The sequence below is a fragment of the Oncorhynchus mykiss genome, chromosome 14 (genome assembly GCF_057628025.1).
Source record: "Oncorhynchus mykiss isolate SJ-2025 chromosome 14, ASM5762802v1, whole genome shotgun sequence".
Lineage (NCBI taxonomy): Eukaryota > Metazoa > Chordata > Actinopteri > Salmoniformes > Salmonidae > Oncorhynchus > Oncorhynchus mykiss.
In genome coordinates, this window is record NC_143035.1 from 8,296,552 (window position 1) to 8,318,419 (window position 21,868).

Genomic DNA, 21,868 nt, shown 5'->3' on the forward strand with positions numbered 1-21,868 from the left:
ACCTGAAAGAAGTTCTGACTTCTCCAAAAAGTTAACGTTTCAGGACATTCGGGTGAAACGTTAGGATATTGGGGTCCTGATATGTAGGAAAACAAGTGCACAGTCACACACAGACATTTCTACACCACCCCACACATCCATTTGACAAGTTATTTACACGCAGGGTACTCTGCCACAACACAGGCACTCTACTCTTCCCCCTCCAACACAAACTTAGAATAAAAAGTTTAACCCACCCATCCGTTGGTGAAGGATAAAGGCTGCTGGTATGGAGCCTGTTTCTACAGTACATTTACTCCCTAACTCTACCCAAGAGGCTCAGCTATCCCAGTCATGAATGGAACCCTATTCCTTATATTAGTGCACTACTTTTGACCAGGGACAATAGGGAATGGTGCCATTTGCAATGCATGGAAGCTCTGCAGGTTGGAGTTTGAACTCTGGCATTTGAAACTACAGTACAAATTGGTACTATTTTTTTTTTTTAATAACCCAACAGCCGCAACAGTACTTTTAAAAGGGAAACTAAATATTTGTCGCGAAGGAAAACAACATACTGTTCCTACAGTGTAGGTTATCCTATTCACACGAGTGGGTAGTGTATTAGAACAAGTTGTAAGCAGTGTAACTACTTGGGTAGGACTAGTGTTACACCATATCAGGCTCAGTGATACAGTAGGGTTAGAGCGCCACCCGGTGGCAAACCGTAGGCGAGAACGGACACGTTAATGATGTCCAAGTATACCTACCCATCTGCAATGATGTTGAAAGGTCACTAAAGCTAGAATCCAGATTTCGTGACACAGCCCCACTGTTCGCCTCAGCACGTTTGTTATTGTTTTGTTGATTAAAACAGAGTCGAGTGGGTGGAAATGCGGTAAAAAAAAAAACACTAAAAATCACATTTTGTCACATGCTTCAGGTGTAGACTAAACAGTGAAATGCTTACTTATGGGTCCTTCCCAAAAAATGCTGAGGTAAAATTGAAAAGTAAAAAAACGCAGTACGTTCTCTCCGATTTTCTAACGGGCGTGCGATGACGTAAGAGGGGAAAGAACAGTGTTCGTTGTTTTAAGTAACCTCCTTGTCGTCGTAATATCCTAAACGGACGTGGCAGTTTCAACAAATACAGATTTCAGCTTCAAGGACGCAGACGCTAACACTCATCTGGGCACACATACTGATGCAGCAACACACAATAATGACAAGGGATAAACAAACAGACACATGCAGTAATTTATGTTAGTTGGCTCAATACCCAATCACTGTCAAGTACTTTATTCACAATATCATTTTCTTTAAAAAAATCATTTTAATATAGAACAATTTTGACAAGAGGACTCAGTTTTACAGCTAAATTGCATTCAGAGTTCCAGCTTCTCTCATAACTAAAGCGAGCATGGATGGATAGAGAGAGATGGTGAGCGGAAACGACTGAGAAGAGTGAATGAGAAAGACAATGAGAATAAGAGACAGAAAAATAACTACAATGCTTAGTATAATTTTACTAAGAACAAAATGATTTGTCAAATAAAATATAAAAACAAAAGAATAAAAAAAACATTCAGAAAGTAAAACAGCCGTAAAAGGAAAGAGCATAGGTGTCGCCCGGGACGACGTATCCCGGCAACCTCAACATGCACATCCATTTCCATGGTGACGGAGCAATACTGCCAGTCTTTCTATTAGTCTATGCCGCATTTTACAGGTTCACACACACACACACACGTGTGTTCCGCGTTCCGAACAAGTGTTCATCCCAGGGAGAAGAAGAGTGGGAACCAGGATAGATGGAGTGGAGTCTTCATTCTTCACTCATTAACTAACTCCATCGCTCATCCTTCCTCACTCAGAGCCGAGATAAAAGTCTCTCTCTCCCACACTGCAGCGCCAAGGTCATTCTCCATCCATACGAGCACGTGTGTCTAGGTGGGGTTGGGGGTGAGAACTGAAGAACTAGAGCTTATGGTAGGACTTCTTAAGGTAAGTGATTAGGTCATGTCTGGTGTAAGATATGTAAAAACATTTTTTACTGTGGTGGGTTAGTGTTGACTGGAGAACATAAGTTAGTGATATAATATGAATGTGTGGTTGTGTGTGTTCAACTGCAGGAAAAGTTGCAGTGCGTGTGTGTGTGTTTGTGGGGTGTGGTGAGAGACCTAAGTCCTTGTCAGAATGGGTATATGGACAGAAGGATGAGGAAGAAGACGAGTTGAGCTCCTCTCTGCAACACACCCTCCATCAGCCAATCAGATCTCAGCTCCTCCAAGACTTGCTGCAGTGGATGGCGCCACCTGAAGGACAGAGACGGGTCAAAAACTCCAAGCCAGAGTTGTGTGCGAGCGCGTGTGTGTGTGTGTGTGTGTTACCTGCTATCTGGAGATATAGGTGTAGGTGCGTGAGGGGGACCGGCCCTCTGACTGTCCATTGGTCGACACGTTCAGGAAGTCCCAGATGAGGATGGTGTCGTCATGGGAACTGCTGATGATCTGGAACTCGTCAAACTGCAGCCGGAACACGCGCCCCGAGTGCTCCTGAAAAACACACACACAAACCACCTAACGCTACGGTCTACAACAGACCAGACATTAAAAGATTAAAGCAAACAAAAGATACTCACCACCAGTGTGCGCAGACACAAGGTGCTGGCTGGGGCTCGTGGGTCCAGGGCAGCTTGCAGGTCCCACACCTTGATCTTACTGCAGAGAGAGGAGACGAGGTCAGTAGAGAACAGCAGTGTGCGTGTGAATTGTAAAAAGACAATCTATAAACTCATTGTGTGTGTGTGTGTGTGTGTGTGTCTCTCACCCGTCATAGGCACCACTGACAATTCTCTTGTTGTCAAAGCGAATGCAGCGGACTAGTTCCTCATGACCTTCCAACACTCGCAAACACGCTCCACACTCAATATCCCATAACCTGGAAAGAAACAATACGTTCACACAATAAACCATGCGTTCACACAATAAACCATGCGTTCACACAATAAACCATACGTTCACACAATAAACCATGCGTTCACACAATAAACCATACCTTCACACAATAAACCATACGTTCACACAATAAACCATACCTTCACACAATAAACCATACGTTCACACAATAAACCATACATTCACAAACACACACAGCTTTCAGAAAAGGTATTCACACCCTTTATTTAGGGCAAGCCTAAATAAGTTCAGGAGTAAAAATGTGCTTAACAAGTCACATAAGCTGCATGGACTCACTGGTGTGCAATAATAGTGTTTGATAGGATTTTTTTGAATGGCTACCTCTGTACCCCACACATACAATTTACCTGTACGGTCCCCTCAGTCGAGCAGTGAAAGCACAGATTAAACCAGAAATCTAATTTACATAAGTATCCACACACATCAATACTTCGTAGTAGCACTTTGCCAGCAGTTACAGCTGAGTCTTTCTGGGTAAGTCGAAGAGCTTTATACACCTGGATTGTGCAACATTTGCCCATTATTCTTATCAAAATTCAAGATTTTTTTTCAAGATTTAAGTCAAAACTAACTCAGGAACATTCACTGTCTTCTTGGTAAGCAACTCCAGTGTAGATTAGGCTTTGTGTTTTTGTCCAGCTGAAAGGTGAACTCATCTCCCTGTGTCTGGTGAAAAAGCAGACTGAACCAGGTTGTCCTCTAGGATTTGTACCTGTGCTTAGCTCTATTCCGTGTCTTTTCATGATAAAACTCCTTAGGTCCTTGCCAATGACAAGCATGCCCATACTTGAGTAAAACATACCTTAATAGAAAATGACTCAAGTAAGTGTCACCCAGTAAAATACTACTTGAGTAAAAGTCTAAAAAGTATTTGGTTTTTAAATATACTTCAGTATCAAAAGTATAAATCATTTCAATTTCCTTATATTAAGAAAACCAGACGGCACCATATAAAACATTTAAAAAAGTATAGCTAGAGGCACACTCTAATACTCAGACATAATTTACAAACAAAGCATTTGTGTTTAGTGAGTCCATCAGATGAGGCAGTAGGGATGACCAGGGATGTTCTCGAGAAGTGTGTGAATTGGACCCTTTTCTTGTCCTGCTAAGCATTCAAAATGTAATGAGTACTTTTGGGTGTCAGGGAAAATGTATGGAGTAAAAAGTACATTATTTTCTTTAGGAATGTAGTAACATAAAAAAATGGTACGGGTAAAGTAGGCACCCTCCAAAAACTACTTTTAAGTATTTTTTTCTTCTTTACACCACTGCCCATAACATGATGCAGCCACCACCATGCATGAAAAAATGAAGTGTACATCTTAGTCATTTAGTAGACGCTCTTATCCAGAGCGACTTACAGTAGTGAGTGCAATTATTTTATCCCATTCTGGTCCCCAGTAGGAATCAAACCCACAACGCTGGTGTTGCAAGCACCATGCTCTACCAACTGAGCAACGCAGGACACTGTAGGATTTGTCCCAAACAGCACACTTTGTATTCAGGACATAAAGCAAATTTATTTGTCAAAATTTCTGCAGTTTTACTTTAGTGCCTTATCGCAAACAGGATGCGTGTTTTGGAATCTTTTTCCTCTACAGGCTTCCTTTTCACTGCCATTTAGGTTAGAATTGTGAAGTAACTACAAAAGTTGATCCATCAGTTTTTCCCTAACATTTCTATGTTTTTGAAAGTTAACAGTGGCTAGGTCTTGGAATTTGAGGTTACGGTAATTGTCCAGGCCAATGTACACCGTCACCGACATAACAGTTCAGGGGGAGGTCACAACTCTGTTTATATACTTGTTTACATGGATATGCGTCCAAATAAAACCTATTTGAAACACTCCATTATCATCATGGCATTTAATGACTATTCAGGTTATTAATGATAAAAATAAATCACCGAAGGCTGCTGAGGGGAGGACAGTTCATAATAATGTCTGGAATGGTATCAAACATGGTATCGTACTCATTAAAACACATGGTTTCCGTTTCATTTATTCCGTCACAGCCATTACCACGAGCCAGTCCTTCTCAGTTAAGGAGCCACCAGCCACCTGTGTTATAAACATTAAAATCAACAAATTAAGGCCAGGTTGGAGCGGGATCTGTTGCATTTTAGTATTGACAACAAGAAGAGTCAAAATAAAGATATGCCTACCTTGTCCTCTCCTGCACGAAATATGTAAATAAATAAAGATCCTACTTTGATGCACAAAACCATTCAAACGAAGTCTGATGGGTTTTCCCCACTTTTCCCGAAATAGTAGCATAATGTCACAAACCCTGCTACTGCGGTCATTTGATGGCAGTGGCATATGTTCTTCAAAGAGAAGACGCCGTAATGAGAGAAATAATGTAGACTAAGCTACTGAAAATAGGCCTTTTACAAGATTAAATCATGACAGGGACGTTTTGATTCTTAAAAGAGACAGAGTCCAGACAGGCTACTTTAGGAAACTTTTTGAATAATGAAATTGACAATCATCAAAATAGAAACATGTCCATAGCTTTTTTTTTAAAATCAGCTACGCTGATTATCGAGGGGTAGGAGTGTTAGAAAGATTCTTCAAATACTGTTAGTAACATGCATACAATTTTTTTTTGAGAAGCCCAGCTGGGCACTATACTACATTTGACATTTGCGAGAAGCAGGCCAGGTACTTCTATGCGTGCTCAGGCGCATGCTCTCCATCAACATCAGGGGCGGCAGGTAGCCTAGTGGTTACAGCGTTGGACCAGTAACCAAAAAGGTTGCCGGATCGAATTCCCGAGCTGACAAGGTATAAATATGTCGTTCTGCCACCTGAACAAAGCAGTTAACCCACTGTTCCCTGGTACACCGTCATTGTAAATAAGAATTTGTCCTTAACTGTTAAATAAAGGTTCAAGAAAAAAATGTATTAACAGGGAAACGAGACATGCTCACATGGAGCTCCTAAATGGTGCGTCTTGTTACTCACAAGTGTAACAAACAACGTTTCCACTCCAAGAATGACAAATTACTGTATTTAATACAGGCAGAAATGACAGGGATTAACTGTAAATTGCCTGTTTTACAAACTGTAGGTGACCATATGGGGCATTCATAAAAATTAGGAGGGCGGCAATTACTTTGTCTCGCCTAAGGCAGAATGTCGGCCAGTACCTGGCCTGATCAGCGTTGATGAGTGTATAAAATTATACCACTCCAGGTTGGAGGATTGGTGCATTGTCCATTTGACAAAACATTAGTGCATTACAGCCCTCAGTCAGAACAAATTTGTCAACTGTTGAATAATTAATGAAGTCAGACACATCCAAACTTTTTTATAAGACAGATTTATTTACTAGCAAGCAATGAAAGTCCACATATCTTTTTTTTTTTACTGTAGTCCCATAGCGCTCTACACCCCCCCCCCCCCCCCCCCCCATCTAGGGATTACCTGATCGAGAGTCAAAGGAAAGAGGAAATAGAACTAGAAAGTTTGACAGACCAATAACCCCAAAACAATTGGTTATAATCATTAGTAAAACTTCACCTAAAAGCGGGAGCGTTATCTACATGAAAATAAAGTTCAGCCTACATTAATTTTGGGATAAATTTGTTTTTTTTTTTAAAACGGTTTTGACGGTCATTTTATTTTCATGGTGGTCTTCATTCATAACCGTCAGTTACACAGTTATTCAATTACTGTCACAGCCCTACAATTGGCCTCATGGTGAAATCACTGAGCGGTTTCCTTCCTCTCTGGCAAATGAGTTAGGAAGGGCACAAGTATCTTGGTAGTGACTGGGTGTATTGATACACTATCCAAAGTGTATATTCAATGTCTTCTTTATTTGTACCCATATACCAATGGGTTGCCTTCGTTGCGTTCTTTGCGAGGCATTGGAAAACCTCCCTGGTCATTGTGGGTGAAATTCACTGCACAAACAGATAAGTGTATGTGTGGGGGTACAGAGATGAGGTAGTTGTTCAAAAATCACACCTGTTCATTTAAATGCATTCCAGATGACTACCTCATGAAGCTGGTTGAGAGAATGCCAAGTGTGTGCAAAACTCAGGGGAGCAATCGGGGGAGAAGGACCTTGGTCAGGGAGGTGACCAAGAACCAGATGGTTATTCTGACAGAGCTCCTCTGTGGAGACAGGGGATATCTTCCAGAAGGACAACCATCTCTGCAGCATTCCACCAATCAGGCCTTTATGGTAGTGGCCATCTGGAAGCCATTCCTCAGTAAAAGGCACAAGACAGCCCGCTTGGAGTTTGCCAAAAGGCACCTAATGACTCTCAGACCATGAGAAACAAGATCGTCTGGTCTGATGAAACCAACGTTGAACTCTTTGGCCTGAATGACAAACGTCGCCTCTGGAGAAAATCAGGCACCATCCCTACGGTGAAGCATGGTGGTGGCAGCATTATGCTGTGGGTATGTTATTCAGCGGTAGGGACCAGGAGACTAGTCGGGATCGAGGGAAAGATGGACGGAGCAAAGTTCTGAGAGATCGTTGGTGAAAACCTGCTGCAGAGTGGTCAAGACCTCAGACTGGGGGCGAAGGTTCACCTTCCAACAGGACAACGACCCTGAGCACACAGTCAAGCCAAGGCTTTGGGACAAGTCTCTGAATGTCTTTGAGTGGCCCAGCCAGAGCTCGGACTTGAAACCGATCGAACATCTCTGGAGAGACCAGAAAATAACTGTGCAGCAACGCTCCCCAACCAACCTGACAGAGCTTGAGAGGATCTGCAGAGAAGAAATGAGAAAAACTTCCCAAATACAGGTGTGCCAAGCTTGTAGCGTCATACCCAAAAAGACTCAAGGCTGTAATCGCTGCGAAAGGGGCTTCAACAAAGTACTGAGTAAAGGGTCTGAATACTTATGTAAATGTAATACTTCCATTTTTTTTATTGTAACTCATCTGCACAAATTTCTGAAAACATGTTTTTGCTTTGTTATTATGGAGTAGTGTGTGTAGATTGATGAAGGGAAAAACAATTTAATCAATTTTAGAATAAGTCTGTAACATAACAAAATGTGGAAAAAGTCAAGGGATCTGAATACTTTCCAAAGGCACTGCCTACCTGACACACATCCTACAAAGTCCCATAAACCCAGTGAAACAAGATATCACAGACTGGCCGTGTGCAAATACCCATAATGTGTTCTAAATAGTAGGCATTTAATATATGTGAAAATATAAAGTTTTATAGTATGTGAAATTGGGGGGGACGTAGTATGTTTTAAATGCCAGGATGTCATACTCGTTTCCTCTTTTCATCTAGTACGGATTCACTGCATGCTATTGAGTAAGAAAATCACCTTTTCAGACCCATGTGTGATTGACAACAGCTGACAATCAGGTAAGGGGACGCGCTGTACCAAAATGAACAAACGATGGGAAACGTCGCCATTGTGCATTAGCTAACGCATTCTCAGTATGGGTGAGTCTGGTACGTAGATATTTATTGCTTACATTATTTCTGAACATTATGTTAAAAATAGGATGTAGGATGATTAGTACAGTAGTAGGCAGGACAGATTTAGGACAGGACCAGTCTCCTACCGTATGGTGTTGTCCGAGGAGCCACTGACCACCAGTCTGTCTCTGTACTGCAGGCAGGCGATGCCTCGCTTGTGTCCGTTTAGCGTGCGCACAAACTCACACGTACTGGTGCTCCACACCTACAGGGGGCAGCAGAGAGAGAGGGAGACAGACAGACATCAAATATTCACCGGAAACAACTACAATATCAAACACTGTAGAGACAAGGTATGTCCGTGTGCACCCACATACTCGCTAACACACTAGCCCCACATTTCATATCTCATGATCCACACACACACACACCTCTCACCTTGATGGTGCGGTCCCCCGAAGCGGACACAATGTATTTGTCGTCAAAATCGACCACGTTGACGGCGGCACGGTGACCCACGAGGACCCGCCGGAGGCTGATGTCGGTGGGCGAGGCCATGTCCCACACGGCGATGGAGCGGTCCTTGGAACAAGTCACCATCAGACCGTTGCAGAAGCGCAGGTGGAGCACCGCCTCGTTGTGATGGATCAGGGTGTTCAATACCTCACCCGACGTCACGTCCCACACCCTGAGTGAGCGAGGGAGACGGACAGAGGAGAAGGGGAGGGTGGAGGGAAGGAGATTTTAAAAAAGGAGGGAAGGGAGGGAGAAGGAGAATGAGAAAAGGAGGGGGGGGATATTATAAAAAATAAAAACGAGACTGATTAACGAAAGCTCTGCTAAACAGACCGAAGCGGCCAAGGCTGGACACTGCGCCGTCCCAGTCAACACACCCCACACTAGGGACCAGCTGTTAAGAGCGTTTTTATTGAGTTCCACTGTACGACAGGGGGGGGATCAAACACACAAACTCAGAATACACACTGGAAAAGCTGAGACTCAAAGCCACAAACAAGTGCCTGTCAAGTCGTCGCTAAGGAAGTGAAGTCACATTTTCCTTGGATACCTCCCAGGGAGAGTGTGAAGTAATGAGTGTGTGAAGGTTGAGCTTCTGTGTGCAGCCGAGACTGGCATGGGCTGGTGCGCGCACACACACACTCTCCTCAGGTTTGGACATTGTGTGACATTGAAAATGTTAACTAACCATATTGACTATCACAACTCTCTTACAGATAGGAAATCTAACAGCTAGCCTTATATTGGAAGGTGAGAAATGGTAACGATTTAAATATCAATCTCCTCCCTGTGTACGAGTGTGTGTAGCGTCTGTGTGTAGCTACAGAAGATAGGGTGAAGTACTGATTATTACCACAAGAGTGGTAGAGAGAGAGACTGACATTCACAAATGATATAATATTGCATCCAAGAGACAGCGAGATGGCTGGGCAGCAGATTAGCACTCCTCAACTAGCTATAAATAAATGAGCAGACAGGGCAGGATGCTTTCATATATAGATAGACCACAGACAGAGCCTTCTCTCTCTGCTATGAGACCTGTGTTTGGCTGCTCGGAGGGTTGGCTGGTGTGACAGTCAGAAGTGACAGTGATCCAATGGCTGTGGTGGGTATTGGGCAAATCCAAGACAGATGTGGAGACGGTTGGCGATCCTGACCAAGACAACTTTTTAGTCACGTTTCTAGGACGACAATGTCCATTCTAGATGTATTTATATCATGTACTTTTTCCACATTTTGTTCCGTTACAGCCTTATTCTAAAATGAATTAAATAAAAATCCTCAGCAATTTACACACAATACCCCATAATGACAGTGAAAACAAGTTTAGACATTGTTGCAAATGTATCAACAACAACAACAAAAAAGCTTATTTACTTAGGTATTCAGATCCTTTGCTATGAAAATCGAAATTGAGCTCAGGTGCATCCTGTTTCCATTGATCATCCTTGAGATGTTTCTACAACTTGATTGGAGTCCACCTGTGGTACATTCAATTGATTGGACATGATTTGGAAAGGCACAAACCGATCTATATAAGTAGACAGGTCAGAGCAAAAACCAAGCCAAGAGGTCAAAGGAATTGTCCATAGAGCTGTGAGACAGGATTGTATCAAGGCATAGATCTGGGAAAGGGTACCAAAAGATTTCTGCAGCATTGAAGGTCCCCAAAAACACAGTGGCCTCCATCATTCGTCAATGGAAGAAGTTTGGAACCACCAAGACTCCTCCTAGATCTAGCCGCCCGGCCACACTGAGCAATCGGGGAAGAAGGGCCTTGGTCAGGGAGGTGACCAAGAACCCGATTGTCACTGACAGAGCTCCAGAGTTCCTCCGTGGAGATCAGGGAATCTTCCAGAAAGACAACCATCTCTGCAGCACTCCACCAATCAGGCAAAGATTATCAGAGAAAAGTACAGCGAAATTCTTGATGAAAACCTGCTCCAGAGCGCTCAGGATCTCAGATTGGGGTGAAGGTTCACCTTCCAACTGGACAACGCCCCTAAGCACACAGCCAAGACAACTCAGGAGTGGCTTCTACAAGTCTCTGAATGTCCATGAGTGGCCCAGCCAGAGCCCGGACTTGAACCCGATCGAACATCTCTGGAGACCTGAAAATAGCTGTGCAGCGACGCTCCCCATCCAACCTGACAGAGCTTGAGAGGATCTGCAGAGAAGAATGGGAGAAAGACCCCAAATACAGGTGTGCTAAGCTGGTACCGTCATACCCAAGAAGACTGGTTGCTGTAATCGATGCCAAAGTTGCTTCAACAAAGTAATGAGTAAAAGGTCTGAATACTTATGTATTCTACAAATCTGTTTTTGCTTTGTCATTATTGGGTACTGTGTGTAGATTGATGAGGGGGAAAAAACAGTTTCAGCAATTTTAGAATAAGGCTGTAACGTAACAAAATGTGGAAAAAGTCAAGGGATCTGAATACTTTCCAAGGCACTGCAGGCGGCCGCGGGTTTTACACTGACATACCGGGTGGCTAAAGCAGTAGGTCATATAGCGACAGATGGCAGTGTAAGGTGGTCCCCTCAAACGGCACCCTATTCCATATATGGTAGTGTACTACTTTTGGACCAGAGCTCCATGGGTCCTGGTGAAAACTAGTGCACTGCATGGGAAATAGGGTTGCATTTGGACTAAGCCTGTGTGTGTGTGTGTGTGTGTGTGTGTGTGTGTGTGTGTGTGTGTATATATATATATATATATATATATATAATATATATATATATATATATATATATATGAATATGAGATGACTGTGTCATACCTGACAGTGGAGTCGGAGGAACCAGTGACTATGACTCTCTCATCATACTGCAGACACAACACTGACCCTGTATGACCTGTCAGGATCTTCAGACACTCCAGAGACTGCTTGTCCCAGATCTACACCAATAGAGGGAGGAGGAGATGTCAGGAGAGAGAGAGAGAGTAGAAAAAGAAAGAGTTAGCACGAGGAAGGGAGAGAAAGCTAGCAGGAGCAGATGTGGATCAGGGTAAGCTGGTCTCAGTATTGTTCATGCCCAATTTCCATGCAGTGTGGTAGGGATCCCTGTGTACTAGAGTGCTGGAGATGGACAGGCTAGCCCTTTCCTCCCTCCTCCCCCTCATTTTCCAGGCCAGACAGATGAGTGGAACACACAGAGGGTGGGCAAATGACTCCTTTCATCCTTTAATTCATGTCTTTCCTTTGAGAGACAGACAGCTGTTGTTTCACATCAAAGGCATAGTCTGCAATAACATGATGATTAATCCATTTTGACCCCATTTTGACAAGTACACTCACGCACCTTTATGGAGTTGTCTCTCAGGCCGCTGATGATTTTATCATCGTCGTACTGGAGGCAGTAGACTCCTTTACTGTTCTCTGACCGACACTGGATCCTCTGTAGGTTGTGTCTGCCACACCGCCAGTTAGCCTCGATAGTCTACACACACACGAGATAGAGGTGAGGAGAGGGGGGTAGAGGTGAGGAGAGCAGAGCAGAGAGGGGGTTGACAGGTAATGGGAAGGAGAGAGAGATGTCAAGAGGAAACACATACAATAGGGGGATAGAAGAAAACAGAAAAGAGTGGATATACGAGGGAGGAAAAACATTGGATGGGGAAAAAGAGCAACGACGGGTGAGACCAAAATAGATCCCTTCATCAAAAGTATTAATAGTTTTTAATCACACCCACGGTCTATAGACACAGAACGCAACAGAACGTGTCCCCCCCACATGGCACCCTATTCCCTACATAAGGTCACCAGAGCCCTGGTGAAAAGTAGTGCACTAAATAGGAAATAGGGGGCCATTTGAGACGTAGCCACCGCCTGAAGGGCGAGGGTTTTTTTGTGGACAGAGCTACAGTCTAACCTCTATGTCCTGGATGATCTTGGGGTACAGGGAGTGGTAGTAGGAGTTGGGCGGGACCTCTGTCGTTCGGTTCTTGAACAGATACTTCTCCCTGAGATGACGGACAGAACAAGAAGCCAATGAGAAATCAACCTTCAGAACTTCCCTATTCCTTGTGTCTCCGTCTCCAGTAGCTCGACGAGCGTTCGTGATCATGCTCACCACTGGTGCCTCTCGGACAGGCCTTTCCAGAGGGGATCTGTGCGGACCATGCGTTCTATGAGTTTCTTCCAGAGCATGCCCTCTGAGATCACCCTCTGCCACTCCTTACACACCAGCTCCGCGGAGCACAGAGACTGCGCGTCCAGGAACGACAGGATGTTCTCTGCTATGTGGTCCAGACCCTGGGCTAGAGAGAGGAAGCGAGAGAGATGGGGTGTAAGTGTTTGTTGGGTGTGTGAGCATGGTGTGTGAAGGAGTGCAAAAGAGTGTGGAAGATAGAGCTCTGCTACCTAACACTAGACACCAGGTTAGGGGCCGGGCATCTCCGTTTCTTTCGTCAATTTCTAGGTTTCGGGCTGGGCTCTGCCATCAGTAACGTTTTGAAGTTGAGCCATCTGCTGTGCAGTAGCCGACAGTCATACCTGCCTAATATGGTGCTGGAAGTGCTTTAACCTCGTCAGACAGACCAGAATATTGTCCGCGTCGACAGGAGAGATTTTGTCACAGGAAATAACGTTAGCCAGCTAGCGGCTAACTGCTCCCTCACGTCCCGTCATTGAGCAGCCCAAGGCGGAGCCGTTGCTATGGACACTCAGACAGGCCGATTAGCAGCAGAGTGTGCGCAACAGTGCAGACTGAGACCAGAAGCTAACGGAGGGAAGTTATTTCAAACGTTGGGTTGGGAACGGGCTGAGCCTTAAATTAGGCAGAAGCAAATCGGGCCTGGGTAGGGTCTGAACGTCACGGGCATTGGTAGGGCTCAGGCTTAAAATACATTCCTGTGCTGGACTCTAGCGGTCGCATCCAAAACAAGGTGTGAACGTGTGTACGCGCGGGTGAGAAAGGGTGTCTGGAAAATAAGTTAAAGGGTGTGTAGTGTGGCAGTCACGAAATTGTCAGCCGGTGATTGCCAAGCAAATAACTGGTCGGTCTCACGGTAATTGACCGTTAATTAAAACATACACATTTAGCATCTCCTGGATGCAGACTTTTCAAACATCTACGTTTGAATTAGTCTAAGAAATCCATGTATTATAGCCTACACCTTCACAATGAATCCATGATTTATTTTAGACAGGTCTAAAGAAGCATGATGTGAAGAAAATGTAGTGTTTTTCAGAAGAAAAAAATAGCATACTCCGAGTTGTCTTTATGTTAGGTCCTGATGTGGCTATGCCAAATGGCTGTGGGCTACACTAGTTCATTTGGCAGACAAGATTTGCTTACAATTCCGTGGCATTATTTTATGTTATGACGAGTACAATTGAACAAAGCTGAATGAAATGGAAAGGATATTTTCTCCAATCGATTTGAGGGAGCGCGCCCATGCGGCTATTCTGTGTCCAACGGTAAAGAATCAGGTACTCCTATATATGCTTCATTTTAAGTTATTCAATTTAGTCATTCAACAAACACTGGTCATTACGTTTTGATTTTTAATACATTGTAAGGCTACATGATGAGACTAATTTGAAAAATGCCGCTTGAAAAGGCATGAGCTCTGCTTTGTTTTTTCATTCAGGCAGTACACACATCAATCATCTCTCATTCACAATTTGACAAGCACTTGATAATATCTACAATTTCATGGTGGCATCCCCTTTGTGTACATAATGCACTCTAAAACAGCCTGCCTGCGTCCTTATCCAATTCCAAAAGATGCATATTGAAAATATTGGAAGAACTGTCCACATTTACTTATCGTCAGCCAACAAGATGAACAGCAAATGCACTAGCCTATGTCAATCTACTATCCCCCCCATAGTACAAAAGTCAACCTATCCTATTGTGTGAGAAATAAATATTCCAAACAGTCTGGGACAGTTATGGGATGCGATAGATCCCAAATTATTAGATTTTTATTTTTTATGCTAGTGGTTGTATTTACTCAATGTGGCTGACGTAACAGATCAGAATTTTTAAGCTTAAAAATGTTGATAGCCTAATAGTTTATTTCTTCACATTATAAGCGCAGCAATGCGTACATGGCAGTAGGATATAAGCACGAATGTTCCATTAGCGGGAAAACACTTATCAAAAGTGACCGTAAATGCAATTATGCATGTAATCCTTTTTATAAAGGTGCATTTTTATAGTGAAAATTATCTTCCCCAAACTTGAAACTCACACACTGCTTATGTATGCCGGTTAGGCTCTTAACCTCTTGTAAAGCGGATTAACGTTCTTCATTTTAAGAAGTTATTTGGCCATTTTAGTTTTGATACAAACGTTAAAGAAACATATAGGCCTATGGGCAACATGAGGTGTGAGACTGATTTGAAAAAGTCACAAAAAAATAAAAAATAAAACATCATTCACAAGTGACAGTCTGATGGGTAACAATGTTAGCCTATTATTGATATAAACTTTGCATATACATTACCAGTCAAAAGTTTGGACAAATACCTATACCAGGGTTTCACTATTTTCTACATTGAAGAGTGATAGCGAAGACTTCAAAACTATGAAATAACACATATGGAATCATGTAGTAACCAAAAAATAAATGTGTTGAACAAATTTAAATCAATTTATATTTGAGATTCTTAAAAGTACCCTTTGCCACCCTTTGCCTTGACAGCTTTGGAGACTTGGCCTTCTCTCAACCAGCTTCATGAGGTAGTCACCTGGAATGCATTTAAATTAACAGGTGTGCCATGTTAAAATAATTTCTGTAATTTCTTTCCTTCTTAATGCGTTTGAGACAAATCAGTTGTGTTGTGACAAGGTAGGGGTTGTATACAGAAGATAGCCCTATTTGGTAAAAGACTAAGTCCATATTATGGCAAGAACAGCTCAAATAAGCAAAGAGAAACAACAGTCCACCATTACTTTAAGACATTAACATCACTCAATGTGGAAAATGTGAAGAACTTTGAAAGCTTCTTCAAGTGCAGTCGCAAAAACCATCAGGTGGTGCTATGATGAAACTGGCTCGCTCTCATGAGGACCGCCACATGAAAGGAAGACCCAGAGTTCTCTGCTGCAGAGGATAAGTTCATTAGCGTTACCAGCCTCAGATATTGCAGCCCAAATAAATGCTTCAGAGTTCAAGTAACAGACAAACCTCAACATAAACTGTTCAGAGGAGACTGCGTGAAGCAGGCCTTCATTTCTTTCTGAGGTCTCGGTTGATTTATTTTGATTTTCCCATGATGTCAAGCACAGAGGCACTGAGTTTGAAGGTAGGCCTTGAAATACATCCACAGGTACGACTCAAATTATGTAAATTAGCCTATCAGAAGCTTCTAAAGCCATGACATAATTTTCTGGAATTTCCACAGGTGTTTAAAGGCACAGTCAACTTAGTGTATGTAAACTTCTGACCCACTGGAATTGTGATACAGTGAATTATACATGAAATAATCTGTCTAAACAATTGTTGGAAAAGTTACTTGTGTCATGCACAAAGATGTTCTAACCGACTTGCCAAACTATAGTTTGTTAACAAGAAATGTGTGGAGTGGTTGAAAAACGAGTTAATGACTCTAACCTAAGTGTATGTAAAGTTCCGACTTCAACTGTATGTGGGAACTCCTTCAAGACTATTGGAAAAGCATTCCAGGTGAAGCTGGTTGAGAGAATACCAAGAGTGTGCAAAGCTGTCATCAAGGCAAAGGGTGGCTACTTTGAAGAATCTAAAATATATTTAGATTTTTTAACTATTCTACAATGTAGAAAATACAAAGAAAAAACCCTTGCATGAGTAGGTGTCCAAAATTATGACTGGTACTGTATGAGTGAAATTTGTTTTCACACCCACCTGTATCGAAACGGGGGCAGCGGGAAAAAAACACATTTAATCTACGCACTTAAATAGCGAAGGGAGGACGCTTTTCCCCATGGTTTATTTTCATGCCAGCCAAGTTGGATATACTCCAGTTGTAAATATAAGCAATGTGCTTAATATTAGTAAAGTTGAGAAATAAATATTTTAGGTCTGCCTATAGAAAGCTAACAACCGCTTTTTAGTAGAGGCCATCACTCAATTGCATTTCCTATTGAAATGTTGCACAACATGAGCTCTCATTAAGTGCTTGATTAGATTCTCAATAACATTTGCATTGATGTCAGAGTGATTAGAGGGAGTGCTGAGTACCAGGCAGTTAGCAAGTTTGGTACGCTACCCAATGACCATGAGCAGCATCAGAACATCAGTCACGTGGAATTTGACTCCCTTCGTGACTTGTGATCGCCGGTGTGGCGGTGTTACGTTCACCTCAACAACCCTAGGTGTGTGTTACCTGGCAGTGCTGTGATGAAGTCTCGTTGGAGCATGGGTTTGAGGTAGGAGTTGATGTGGCCGTGTTGGTAGTGGCACATTCGGGAGATGAGGTGTTCTACAAACTCAACTTGGTCAGTCTCGGACCACTGGTCAAACAGGGAGATGCAGTGCTCCTTCTCCTTGTCGTTGTTCCCCTCCGACGGGCGCTTACGAGAGCCCGTCATCACAGGACCGTTACTAAGCTGAGAGGGAGAGGACAGAGTTATACACGCACACACGGCATCCATTCCCACTGAAATTGAATTGCCCATTGCCATACATTTTAAGTGCCTTTTCAAGGACAATTGACACATTTTACGATGTAATATCCCTCAGATATATTACACAGATTCCACACCCTCATAATCCACCTACACACACCTTGGTGAGAACTGTGGTCTTCTTTGGCGAGAGGTCGTCTACGTGGTTCTGAGACTCCATGACTGATGTGTTCTGTATGACGAGACAAGAACACAGGGAATGAATGGTTAGAGCTCATTTGGTGTCTGTTAAGAAAAGGTAAATGAACACAAATGTGCAAAATGGTAGCAGAATGCAGAGTACAATGGCACACACACACGGCTAGCTAATAACATAAGAAAGCTCCTCTCCCTGTGATGTGCAGTCTGGACAGGAAATTAAACTGGAGTATGTGGGTATGGCTGCTAGACAAACCTTGCAGTAATGAAACCATAATCTGATAGTACCAAGGCCTCCAACACAGACAGTTTTCATTTCAAATGGCACCCTATTCTCAACTACGTACTACTTTGTGTCAAAAGCACAACACCGTATAGGGAATAGGGTGTCATTTGGGATGCAGCGACAAACAGTGGGAGAATGCTGGGAGGAGTACTGTTAAAGGTTGAACCAGACGGGCTCCCTCTCCCATTTAAAATGTTAACAGATATAACAAGCACGGGCTGTGTGTGTATGTCTGTGTCATCCACACACACTTCACCTGACACTGTCACAGATTGAGAAATCTGTCCAGATGTGTATGGATGTATGTAGAAGAGAAACACAAGGGACTTCCTCAGATAGCCTACAGTAGCACATCTCCAGTATCTGATATGCAAAAATGAAACTGATATTGCACTGGATCATTTGTCACTCTTCAGTGGAGAGACTGACAGACCAATAGTAACAGGTCAGACGGGTACACAGACAGATGGGTACAGACAAGGTCAGGGGTCAAGGCTGAGACGGACACTAGTGTTCATGCAGCAGTGCCATACAGAGCAGACAAACTAACAGACAGAGAGCAAGCCTAGGGACAGGCTGCCAGAGACAACGAGCATACCATGGCGCCCCTCACTCCCCCCCTAACACAGGCAGGGCGGGGGGGGGGGGGGATTCCTAGACCATCCCCTGCCCAACACACCTCCAGGCAACCTAGCACTGCACCCCAAGTGACATGCTCTGGTAGCCTCTCCTTCCTTTCACCCCAGCCAGCAGCCCCAACTCTGCTCATCTAATTCAGATTAACTAGACAACTCTTGTCAAGTGAACTGGGCAACTTCTGTCAGAACTAAAAAAAAATAAAAAAAAATGTAAATACTTGAGAGTAGGGAGTAGTCTAGCTATTTGAAGCTTTACTTTCACTTTGACATGACCTAGCTAGGTTTGGCTAGGCTTGATACAATCCTGTTCCTGTGATTCACTTGTTAGCCTATTATGCTATCTTTGATCAAAATTTGGTCTGTGTGTCACTTCAGCTTTGACCAAAACAACTTTTTTACCAAGGAAAGAGGGAGGCATCTTTCAGGCGAGCTTGTCTGTATTGATCAACCCTTTTCTAGAAGGCTAAATATGAACTTGGGCCAAGATATCAGATATCCTGTAAGCTGGGCTGGAGAGAGAAGCATGTTTTTGGGAGGAAGAGGCGGGAAGGCAAGGGGGCCTGGGGAAGGTGCAGGACACAGCTCATGGTGTGGTAAGGGGCTGAGGGAGGGGAGGGGAGGGGGGGCAGTAGGCAGGTCAGAATTAAGAGGAGAGAGTAGCAGAACCTGGTTGTGTGCCCGGGTGGAGGGGATGCTCTGCAGGCACCTGAGTGCACACAAACTCTCTGCCACCGAGGAGCAGCCCAGCCAGAGAGAGCGAGGCACAGAGCACTGTGTGAGAGAAGGAGAGATCGGAAGAGGAATGAAAGGAGAGAAAAGAGGTGTGAGACAGGGATGGGAGAAAGGATGGGAAGAGAGAGGAGGAGGAAAAGAGATGAGGAAACAAGCGAGATGAGGGGTGGAGGAAAGGAGTTGAAGAGGTAGAGAATAGATGAGAGTAGCAGGAGGAAGACAAAAATGGGGGGTAGAATATACGTAGACAAAAAGGAGTGAAAGAAATGGGAGGAATGTGGAGGGAAGACAAATATGACAAAACAGAATAGGAAAGAGTGAAGTGAAGAACAGATTGGTGTGTGTAATCACACCAGTGTTTGTGAAGATGAGAAGAGAAGGTGGGTTGGGGTAGTGAGGGGAAAAACCAGTATTAGAGCTACACGCACATTTGCACAGTGAGCGCAGAAACACATACTTACACACACACAAGGCATAGACAGACACACAAAAGCATTGTTAGATATATGAAGTGGGTGGGGATAGGAAGAGAAGTTGGAGGGACGATTACGCAATGGACATGTTCGTCAATTTTAAGGCCTTTGATTTTTGCTAACGCCCCGCCCTCTGTTCTTCCATCCTCACACTATGAAAGTGGTTAGTGATTTACATAGGGTCAAAATACAGACACACAGAATAATCTAGAACATACATAACATATGTACATTGTCAATTCAGTGCGAGTAGGCTATCTAATAGGACTGTCTAATATAGCCTAGGTTGGGAAAAGGGTACACAGGGAAGGGAAGAGGGTAACTGGAACAGAAACATGACATGTATCTTAGCTCAAGATCAATGTAGTTTACTTGCAGGGTGGTTGTGTTGATTTAGGTTTAGTCAATGTCAAATAATGCTTACCATTGAGCTTAGTAATGGTTTAAAGAGGGGTACGACTGACCTAATTGGACAAGGGAAAACTCTATTGGAAGTCTTGACAGACTCATTAGCTAGTTACAGGTGAATCACCTAGAGATTTCTGATTCAGTGTGAAAATAATGCCATCATTGCTGCGGTGTGAGGAGCGAGTCTGGTTAGGTGGAATTTAACTTTGCCAAAACAAACAGTGGTGGCTGAGGATTGTTGTGCTGGATGAAACCAAATCGGTCCCTTATTTAACAAACCATTTTACTGAAATTATCAGGCTTATCTGTTTCCAGCTACTAGTTACCAACACTGGAATATTATTCTAATGTTAGCCAATTGACAGTCTTGACAGGCAGATGTCATTTTTGATAGACGACATCAGACCAACAACTAGTAACGTTAAACGTGCAAGGTAGAACTCTGGGCAAACAGCTAGCCATCACCCCAAAATCTGATATATTGGCTTTTGGACTGGTCAGGTGGCTAGTTCAATCTAGCTAACGTTACCTATAAGTCTGCAAGCTAGCTAACGTTACCTTGGTAAATTGAAGAATGAAAAGATGGAAAACCCAAGTACAACATAGTTTGTTACAAATGTCAGCTGTCCATCTATAGCTGTCGAAATCAAGTAAGTTACAATTATTTATGCATCACAATGTCACGGTGGCCAACTATTTGATGCTTAACCAACAACTTGTTAGCAATGGAGTTAGCAATGAAACTACCCCTCGCGAGTTAATGTTGTGCACTTCCTTCTACGCAGCTTTATAAACATGAACACGCACACCAGAAGAACATTCAGAAATTCACATGGGAGGGTGTGGGCGAGATTTTATTATATTTTATCAGACTTGAAGGTGCATTCCTGTACCTATCCAGCTAACTAGCCAGGTACGTTGTGTCCATAGTTAGCAGGCTAGTTAGCTATCTAGCTGTGACACAGGGCCGAGTGGCGCAGCGTCACCGCAGTGAAAAGCTACACCGAAAGCCGTGACTTTATTTAGTGGACGCCTTGCAGAAACCATTCGATTATTTCGCATGAGGTTACGGATTCAATTTGGCAATTGCAAAAATCAGGGACTATCCTGTCACTTTGACTAATAGGTTTTCGACGACCTAGTCAGTCGCTGCACCAGGACCCTCAAAGAAAAAATATCAATGTTTCAGGCCCTCCCTCTTTTTCTAGTTCCCCTTCCTTTTTCCTCCAACTCTCCCGACCGTCGGTTCGGGTTGGTACCACGTTCGGCCTTCGATTCAAGCCTCTACGGCTCCTTTTCGTTCCCAGTGGCGGCCTAAGGGGTCAATGTCACCAAAGCTTACCATTAATTCCAACGTTTTGTCCTCAATCTCCGGTTCCATGTTGTTGGTCACCCCGATACTCGGCTGTGAAAATGGAAACCAAACACTGCGTCGGCGGCTGCAAAGGCAGAGACGTCATTCACTTCGCTCAGCCACAGCTTGGCAGGGCTGTGTTTAGTGCCCTGCCCCCACTCGTGAATCCGACACTCTTGACTGGCCAAGCTCTGCTAGAGGCGTGCCTTAACTGGCTTGCCCCACATTGATTGGCTTGTCGTGCTATCAAGGCATTCCCCTAACAGAAGGCCAAATGTTTGAAGATGCTGCCATTCTGAGAAACACATCAAAACTATACCACTCATCACTTTTAGAACGAT

At 43.5% G+C, this 21,868-nt stretch overlaps 1 protein-coding gene across 1 annotated transcript; it reads right to left on the minus strand.

Moving 5' to 3' along the window:
• Positions 1–1,236: 1,236 nt before the first annotated feature.
• On the minus strand, positions 1,237–21,814 carry fbxw11a (F-box and WD repeat domain containing 11a). The gene is made up of 13 exons (XM_036942846.2): positions 21,516–21,814; positions 17,599–17,670; positions 17,198–17,420; positions 12,954–13,140; positions 12,753–12,843; positions 12,183–12,320; positions 11,660–11,778; positions 8,802–9,051; positions 8,510–8,628; positions 2,809–2,919; positions 2,621–2,699; positions 2,370–2,534; positions 1,237–2,294 (listed from the first exon to the last, which is right to left on the minus strand). The coding sequence occupies exons 1-12, from the start codon at positions 21,552–21,554 to the stop codon at positions 2,373–2,375; spliced, it is 1,590 nt and encodes a 529-aa protein (XP_036798741.1). The 5' UTR covers positions 21,555–21,814; the 3' UTR covers positions 1,237–2,294; positions 2,370–2,372.
• Positions 21,815–21,868: the final 54 nt, after the last annotated feature.

Bases quoted from the DNA above. Each gene is read 5' to 3' on its own strand.
- fbxw11a (XM_036942846.2), bottom strand. From the start codon at position 21,554: ATGGAACCGGAGATTGAGGACAAAACGTTGGAATTAATG. The intron at 12,321-12,752 runs GTTAGACTGTAG...GTGTGTGTGTAG, and splicing joins AGATCATCCAGGACATAGAG to ACTATCGAGGCTAACTGGCG. The intron at 2,700-2,808 runs GTGAGAGACACA...CTCTCTCTGCAG, and splicing joins GTCAGTGGTGCCTATGACGG to TAAGATCAAGGTGTGGGACC.